At 34.0% G+C, this 9807-nt stretch overlaps 1 protein-coding gene across 2 annotated transcripts in view; it reads right to left on the bottom strand.

Annotated features, from left to right (window-relative positions):
• Window positions 1-213: 213 nt before the first annotated feature.
• LOC118204617 (carbohydrate sulfotransferase 1-like) overlaps window positions 214-9807 on the bottom strand; it is a 110452-nt gene continuing 100858 nt past the window's right edge. For both annotated transcript variants that reach the window (XM_085826485.1, XM_085826486.1), the window contains one exon: window positions 214-3969. In XM_085826485.1, the coding sequence (XP_085682611.1) occupies window positions 3190-3969 (780 nt within the window). In that variant the 3' untranslated portion in view covers window positions 214-3189. The remainder of the gene's footprint in view (window positions 3970-9807) is intronic.

The raw sequence follows: 9807 nt of genomic DNA, 5'->3' as shown, positions 1-9807 counted from the left end.
CAATAATTCTGTGGTAAATTTTTATGGCTAGATTTTTAACAACTTAATTATAGTTTATTATGATAATGAATAATGACACTTTACTGAGGATATAGCTATATTCTAAACATTATTCACAGACCATTGCTCATGAAATTATAAAATAAATATCACATAGCAACCAAACAAATATTTCCATGCAGTAAAGGTTATTGACACAGTACGAAACAAAAATATACTTAATAAAAATTTTATTCAGGATTTACAGAGGCACTTCTTTTAAACATCATTTGTCATCTAAATACGCAGCTTATCACGAGTCAAGAAGCAATGTACAAAAGCTGGAAAAATATTCCCTATAATAATTTCAGAATAAAAAAAGGCCTTTTTCTAAATGCTCTATATTTGTTTAGTTGGAACTTTCTTAAATCAAAATGAAATATGATTGTGATGTTTTCAGCCATATTCATTTGACTCATGGATTAGGTTTTAAACTCATAGAATAAAACCGATTTTGTGCATTTCACGTGTCTTCAAACAATGACCTAAATGAATTGAATTATTGCCACCTAATGAATATGCTGTTATATTATTACAGTTTTGCAGAAATGAAGCAAGTAATAGTCTTTCTTTATCACATTCTTTGATCGTAACTGGGAGAGAAATTTATAACCGTATTTTCAATTTCCGCTTGGATACAGAGTACCCAATCGAAAGTTTCTCAAGAAATCTTTTAAGCAAAATTGTCTGCACGAATACCATATGCTGAGAATTCTTATAGATGCAAAACAATGCTCGGAAACTTTCAAACTATCACTAATGATTTAAGTTTATGATTTTCAGCATGGGGTGGTCATAACAGCTAACTGATATGGCAATTTAGTACTGATTTCCACCTGCTGTGATTACCACTCTGACATGAGAATTTAATACATGAGCTAGACATCACAGCAACAATCCCGAGTGACTACATAGCCGAAATAGGAAGAAGATATAGAATATTGAAAGATGGATAATAATATAGCTCACGGTTAAGCAAGTTTGCGGCTTTGGGCACACCATAATTTCGAAGACCCTCAGATCCCATTTTTCTGGCATTTATAAGAGACAGAAGAAAGTTATGAGAAGATAAGGAACGACAGCGTTTCTCATTTAAATCTGTGGCCTTAAGCGCTGATCTTTTGTTTCCTATAACAAAGCTCATTGAAAAGGTTAAAAATAGAGTAACCGACTACTCTTGTAGAGAAATGCAGGAAATAGATTTTAAAAACAGAAAAACTATATGCAAGCATAAATAACCAATTATTTATTAGTTCTAAAATTTATTTTGGGGAGCTAAAGCCCGGATTCAGAAAACATGAATAACAAGAATACTTCTAGAATAGTGAATCACATTTACTATACAGGAATCCGATGAAAGTTGCTGATGGAAGAATCGGAAATCTGGAAGATGCCGACAGAGCTACATGTTCCAATGCATTGTTCGAATAATTAGCTTGCTAGATCGGCTAACATGCTGTAGAGTTTTGACATTACTTGAGGTTTACGTTTTTAATCCTAGGCACAGGAAATATAAGGTTATAAAATACTGGTTATCTAATCATAGTATTTCAGCCTGAAGCAACATAACATACATTTAATGAAGTTTATTTTGCGTACCAGCATGACCATTTTAACATTTAGAAATTAAAATGAATTCTGGAATGATTTAACGAGACCAATTTCGAAAAATTTGCTTCTCTGCATTGTGCCTTTCTTTATTTTAGTTCCATGGTGTTCTTCAGGAAGATTTGGAATGTCGAGTTGGATCAGACCCATTTGAAATCACTGATCAATGCGAAACACATTTTTGGGATAGAGGAAAGTAGTTCCAAACATACTGCATTTATATCTAATACGAAACCTTTACAACAAAGTGAAGAATATGAAAGCAACAAGTAGAGTATCAAATCGACGTGTGTTTGGATCATTGGGAAAAGAAAATAAGATGACTAGATTCTGGGTAGATTTGATAAAGTTTTTCAGTTTGTGTAACAGTGCATCAAAATCAATAAACATCCAAAGAAACTTAAAAATTTTTTTTATATATGAAATGCTTGTTTTAATAATGGGAGTTCTAATTCAAACATTTAAAATTAATAAAATATTTGTTTTTAGAAAAATATATAACTCATTTCAGTGAAGCGCCGTTTATTTGCCTGTTAAATAAACACACAAAAGGTATAAACGAGAATGATGCAATCAAAATTTCAGTTTAAGTGCATTTTACCTTTAACATTTGATTGTTATTGTACCAACTGTATTACACATTTAATTTTGTCATTATCTTTTTAAGTTGTTCAAATTACTGCCTTGATAAAAAATATTTCATTTTTCAACTCACAAGAATTAAAATGCATAATATTTGATATAAAAAGGAAAATTTTCATAACTTTATTTCGATTATTCATTTGAAAAAAATAATACTTTTTTTTTCAGATAGATTTGAAAATGAAGGAAATCTTAACTTTTTAATAACCTAAAACATCAACAACTGTTTTTTGATGTGCCTTTTGATTTTGATTCTTAAGCAAAGTGTTAAGATTTCAAAGAGCAAATAACAATCCTATTAAAATGTGTTCATTATATAGCATAAAAATGTATTACTATGTCCTGTGAATAAATCTGGCTGGTCCGCGAGCTTCACTACATTCATTTAATTTATTTCCAAGCGATCTTCCTACCAATCAACTGTATCGGAATCTGTCTAGTCAGAAAATACCAGTTATCTGTCTGAATCACTGTATGGAACTTCATATAAATAAAATGACGTATAAATGTAAAAGACGTATACGTAACAAACATATAAACGGTGTTTCACTGTAGGGAAAGTTTCAGTTTACAAGTTTATTAGCAAAAATATCCTTAGAAATACACAGAGTTCGGAAGTAATTTTCTATCTGTGAAAAAATTCTAAGAATAGATCTTAATGAAATTGCAGCCTACTCTAACCAACATGTCTATAGTGTGAATTTTCTCTTTAATACACGGGATTTCTGCCGTACTTTGTGGTACCTTCAGATTAATAAACTATTTTTCAGTCAGTTGGAATATGAATTGTCATCTTTTATATACGTCTGTACAAAATAGTTCGAAACGTTAGCGCATAACACTTTTTATATTATGTACTAATGTTTCTAACGTTCCATAAGATTCTGTGTACAAAATATTTTACCTCAAGTTACAAACAGTGCTGAGGGAAGTTGGTAGATCAATATCAAAATTTACATTCGATCTCAAAGCTGCAAGATTGGAGTAGGAATAGTATCCCAAACCGGTCAGCACACGTTGGCAAATGTTCTGGAGTTCAGTCAGGTGCTGAAACTCCATTTCCTTTCTCCAGGACATGGCAGTTATGGATGAATTTCGGAATGTAGAATAAGGATATTCAACGCCCTGTGCCTGAGATATTTCCTTAACATTTCCTGTGACTGATGTGTGGGTGTTGAGGAAAACTTCCATTTCAATGGGCATGGAAGGAAGTCCAAGGAATTTTACTAGATGATTGGCAACACCAAATGGGTCCATGGCTAAATCTTCGTAACGTACGACAGCGAAGTCATCTGGACGTTTAGATGATAAAGAGCAGATGGTATCCAGATCTTCATTTAAGCTCAAACAAAAATGTTTTGGACTGGAACACATAGGATCTTTGTTGCACCAAGCAGCTACAGGAAATTTCATTCGGGAATTCAGTGTTCCTCTGGGATCTCTAGTCAAATAGATTATTTTCAAATTAAGTTCTGGATGGGTATCGAATAATTTAGAGGCTTCTTTGAGATTTAGTCTAATAGTTTTGGCTATCAAAGTAGTATGGTTTCTGCAATAAGCATCTATGTAGGAGCCATTGTAACAAGTCTTGAATTTCGAGCATGCTTTCCAGTATTCAAAACTCCTCTTAAGCTTCATGTATTTGTCATGCCTCTTTTGCCAGATGAGGAAACCTTGTATCTGAAAATATTAAAGCAAAATTAAATATGCAATTTAAAGCACGGGCAGATTTAAAAGAACACATCATGCAATTAATCCAGTGAAACACTTATTTTTATTAATAACGAGAAACATCAGCTTAATAAAACCGGAAAACTAGAATAATAAAAGGATACGTTAATATTTAATTCAGAAATTTTCTAGTGGAATGGAAATATAAAAGCATACCTTATTGATCACATTAAAAGTGCAAAATAATATTTCTTATTTAACTACCTCCAGTTCACAAGTTCACTGTTTTATCCAATGAAATACTTTGGACGTTGTAATATTTGAAGATTTAATCCTACACAGGGATTTATATGCAGAACTAAGAATACATAAAGTAAAATTAAAACTATAGTATCTAATATTATTAAATTTTAATTCCTTAACATTAATTTTGTTTCGAGAAAAAAGCCTATAAAATATAAAATACGTTTTTTTTAATTGCAGGCAATTAAAATTCGAATACTTTCGGAAGGAAAATTTGAATAGCTTCTTTCGAGTCAAGTTATAAAAAGTTTAGCATTTGCCCTAGCAGTAGACGCTCATGCATATTTTAGTAGCATAAATGTTAAAGTCACTCTGAGTCACACATTTATATAAGATACACAGAATTACTGCAACTTGATTATAAGTACAAGGATGCAACTTTCAGAAACTAAATACAGTTTCAGTGATAATAACAGAAGTTTAACATATTAAATTCAAATGCATTCAGAATTAAGATTTTCCTTCATAATTTAATTTATGTCTTCTACCCAACTAGTAAATTTAAGACAGTTTGATATTTTGCAGAAATGCAACATCGAAAGTAATCTTTTTTAGCCCTTACGACAGCCGAGAACATTAATGTTCACCATTTCACTGTGCTTCGGCATCTGTATGCACAGACACATGTTGAATATGATGATCTCACTTCCATGAGTAGAGATGAACACAGCTCTTATTCCGAGAAACAAATGTGGACACATTTTGAATTGAACTACTACCAGCGATGAAATGTGGGCGATGTAAAACAATCGCAGCAGTTTCACTCAGAGGTTAGATGCAAAGAAAGCGGCCAGAGCACTTTCCAGTGCTATTTGTTCTCAAAAGGCATTGTTATTTGTGTGGCGGTGTGCAGGTGGCATTATTTACCACGCTCTTTTGAGAAACGTAAAACCATGAATTTGGACCATTATAAAGCCATACTAAGCGAAATGAGGTTAAAGTTATTAGATTACTAAAACGCGTTTAACGCAACTGGATTAGAAAATCCTCGATCTTCAAGTTCAACTCAGAAGTTATACCAATATGGAAAGGATAATGCCGGTACCCTCATTCATTGATATCTAATCTTGTAATAATCAAACTAGAATTAAATATCTCTATTTCCCATTCTTAGAAACATGAAATTTGCTATATACTGCTGCGTCTATTGTAGAATTTCGGTTTTAGGTATCTGGAACTTCTAAATTACAGAACGGAATCACTAATTAACGAAAATATTAATTATTAACTTCTGTAAAATTACGTGTACTTACATTAAAGCCACATTAAAATGCATTTTAAATATCCTGGCTTTTTTTCCAGTTTAACCAGTAAACAAAATTATTGATAATTCAAGAGGCGTAGATTTTTCAGAAGGAACAAGTAAATTTTTTGGAATGCTAATAGTAGATTTTGAGATAGTTTTGATAAACTTGTAATTACTTTTAATTTTGTACCAATGTCGTGTATGAAACTAATAGCCACCAAGACGCAGCAAAAGTTGTTAGAAATAAGGTATTATTTTTGACAACATACCACGAAATTTGCTCACCTGTAAAATATGACGCAAGGAGTTTTATCATGGCATATCGTCTGAATTATCTTACTTTCTCCTTTATTGCAAATTTTGTGCTTTTTTCATTACGCTGTATTAAATGGCATATGTTTAACGCGCTTCTTCGTCATGAAAGGTATTTCTAAGACAGGGATGTAATTACAGGGATAAGACAGGAAGAGAGTAACCAAAATGGGCGTAGCACCCTTTCAGTTGTCCCAATATTTACTTTCTTTACTTTAATAAGAGAAAATTAAACGTTATGAGAAGTTATATGATGATTCTGAGGCACTTTAAAATCTAGGATCCTAGGTCCGATCGTTGTGTGTCTAAAATAATTAGACCTGTTCATGTACACTAATTAGGCAAAATTCTTTGACCATCTTTAGACCATAAGAATGACTTCGGAAAAAAAAAATGAAAGAAGGACGGTGAAATGGGCAGTAGATGCTGAGACATTAGACGTCTACGCCTGATCAATAAATGTGAATATGGGAGATTGTATTGGTAAAGGCAGACAGGAAACTGCCTGCAATTCAGAGTTGAATGCAATGCAGGTCAGAGTACAAATGTGCCTGGTCATATAGTTCATCGGATTCTGTTGGATATGACTGCAGACAGACACTGTTGTTATTTGAGTGTGTAAATCCTGCATCAGCCACGCTTGCGATTACAGTAGGCCTGTGAATATTCTGTGGGTGTGGTTTTGGATACAAAATACCTCATGACAACTTCGAACAACATAAAGAACGTCTCTGACCGGTTGCATTCTTTTATAACTTCTAATTTCTCCAACGGAATTTTATTCCAATGATAACGCTTTAAATCACTGCAGTCAGAATTGGGCTGCAGTGATTTAAAGAATATGTTGGTAAATTCCAGATATTTATCCCACTGAGCACAATTAAGATGCCATAGAATCCCAATTTACAGTTTGCTAATTCCTCGTCGTAGTCTTATCAGGTTCAGTGTTCCGCCTTACTTGCCTTGGGAACATGCAAAGACCTGACTCGGAACAGGGAGCTTACTAAAGCTATGTTCAATAAATGTGGGAAGTAGACAAGATACAGAGGAAGGGTATACGAAATCCTTTATTTTTCACTCTTTACAATAATTTCCGGACTTCGGAATACAGAGACCAACCACTTGTGGTCTGAACGTAAGAATATAAAAATATTAACTAAACTCTAACTTAACTTTGGAATAATAAACAAAAGCCTACGTGGAAGATTGGCCGTATATTAACAGGAAGCCGTATGTACAGAGAACTGTTAACACTACAATACGTTTAAAATTATTAAGAGGATTAAAACTCTGGCCAAGAAGGCAACCAGCAACCGAGTGAAACTGCTAAGGCAAGCGTCCTGCTTCTACTAACTCCTTCCTCTCTTGCTTGGCAAAAAGCCACAAATTAAGTACTTGGCGTTCGCCAGACAAATTTGCATAAATAAGTTAAAGCTTTTAATTCTGGCCGGAAGTAGAAAATAAGAAGTGATAGTAAAGATTTAAAATAAAATAAACGTTAGTAAAACTTAAGATCCTTACATACTTCCCGCCAGAGTTAATTAGTTTGAAACTGAGGTCTAAAACGACCTTGTTGAAAACTTTTAGCTCTAGAATCTAACGCGAAGCCAATCTTTTACAAATATTCCTCACTAGAAACTAGAAATTTTAAAAAAAATTGTTTTTACATTATCAGCTCCATGGACAATTACTTTTCATCTGTACTGCATCTAAACAGGAGCTTTTATTCAAATCTGGTTCCTTCCAGAGATCTGGAAGGAAAACTAGTTTAATGAAATGTTACACAATGAAATGGCAAGTAACATGCATATTTATATTTCTCTTAACATTCTTATTTCATTCATGACTTTTATTTAATTATCTCTCTCCGTGCTCTCTGACATGTGTTGTAAAAGAAAACACCGAACACGAATGTGTTTATGTACCAGTGTTCAACACTGCCTCCTACAATCAAAACACTAACGTGTTAAATTTCAACATAACAAGACCTCGTAACACACCCTATCTTCATCTCTAAACCCTGAGGTACTATTCTGAAAGTGGCTAACTCTGAAGTGTAGCGTCAGAGAGCCTAACTACAGTCATTCAACCTTTAACACATATTCACAATACTTTTCTCTCTCTCTCTCTTTTTTTTTTTTTTTTTTCAGTCACACGAATAAGTTTAAAAATTTTTCTTGGCATTACTTTCACTTTTAACATATCACAGTATTTCTTAACACTTAAAATAACAGTTCACATTGTATATAAGAACATATTAAGATGCCGTTAATTTTACGCATTTTAAAACATACATTAGTAGTACATTGTTAACTTCTATTCTTCTCCAAGCAAGTGCCAATTCTTCTACATTGAAATACTACATTTCAAAAGTCTTTCAGACTAAAACCTCTTTCTTGCCAGAATGTTTTAAATAAAATTTATACAATAACTTTTACAATATTCAAGTATTTACACATTCCTATTATACATCAACTTTTGTTTTACTCGCGAGTAATTGAAAAACATAATACAAAATAGGTAACAACTCATTTCTCGCCTTTTTGGCGATAAAGGTAGACCTCACATGAGGTAAAACGTCTTGAAATCTGCCACTTGCAGTAAGAATGAAAGATTAACTTAAGTTTGCAAAGTAACATAAAATTTTACTTATCTTTGTGATATTCGGACATTCTTTTCTCTGCCCAGTCCTGGAAGGTAGCTAAGATTCGTGTTTGATTTATCCTCCTTCTTGTGCGGGCTCGCCCTTCAGTGCCTTCCTCTAGGAGCTTTCTTTTTCCTCCAGTTCGGTCACCCTTGAATACCTTCTTTTTCGCCTCTGCCTGTGGTCTTCGCCGTTTGATGGCCGCTGGTCTTGGCGGAACCGGGACACTTCTCTCTCGTTCCTGCTTGGACCTCGTTGCTGGCCGTTCTAATTTTCCTTGTATTTTTTCCTCCGCCGGTGGTAGTCCTTCCGCAATTCGGCGACATTTGCTGCGTAGAGTCCTGTCCGATGAGTAGATCTTCTGTTTGGGAGCCGGGTTATAGTTGCCGTTATTTCTCCTGGCTCTCTTTGCATTCGTCGTACTTCTCCCTTCTTCATTCTGGGGGTGGTCGTGCGCTCTCTTTTGTGGTCGGTGGAACGGCTTCTTTTTCTTGTTACCTTCAATTTTCCAACGGGGAAACTTTCTTTTCAATTGCTCCTGCCTTCTAATGGCTTGTCCTTGTGCTTGTCGTTGTTCCACCTCTGGAGCTCGTGCCTGCAGTGCCTGCCGTGCCGGATCCTGCAAAAGATCTTTAAATATTTGCATTTTATTACGGTCATTGTATGGTTTTATTTGGTCAATGTTTGCGGAGCATGTTTCACCATTCCTGGCTTTTAACACCACTACAGCGTGAGTTACTTTTCTATGACATATGGTCCTTCAAATCGTGGAAAAAATTTGGCGGTTTTATCTTCTGGTGCTGAAGAAAGTGAATGCTTAATTTTTAATACTTCATCTTCTACTTTATAAGTTACTCCCCGTCATTTCATACCATAATAGAGCTTCTGTTTTCTTTGTGCTACTTCAGTGTTCTTTTTTGCTTCTTTAATTAATTTTTCTATATCACATATCTTAATATCTGGGGCTCTTTGTTGAACATAAAATAATTTATCTAACGGTGTTATAATCTTTCTGCCTAAAAATAACTCAGCAGGAGTTTTGCCCGTTGTATCATGTTTTGCGGTCCTAAGGGCGAAAGCAAATTCATTGTCATAGTTATCCCAGCTTTTATGAAAATTTTTAACATAACTACGGATAATTTTCACTATATTTCTATTGACCCGTTCCGCTATATTTGATTGCGGCCGATACGGGACCATTTTTAAATGACGTATGCCCAGTTTTTGGCACATGTCTTCAAATATATTACTTACAAATTGAGGACCATTATCCGATATAACTTTTAGGGGCGCCCTGTATTTTAAAATATATTTATTTAAAATAGAATCAGTAACTAATTTC

This window comes from Stegodyphus dumicola, chromosome 1 (assembly GCF_044657685.1).
Source record: "Stegodyphus dumicola isolate Sdum_Otavi_A_Nest chromosome 1, ASM4465768v1".
In the NCBI taxonomy this organism is placed as follows: domain Eukaryota; kingdom Metazoa; phylum Arthropoda; class Arachnida; order Araneae; family Eresidae; genus Stegodyphus; species Stegodyphus dumicola.
This window is presented reverse-complemented; position numbering and strand designations above follow the sequence as displayed.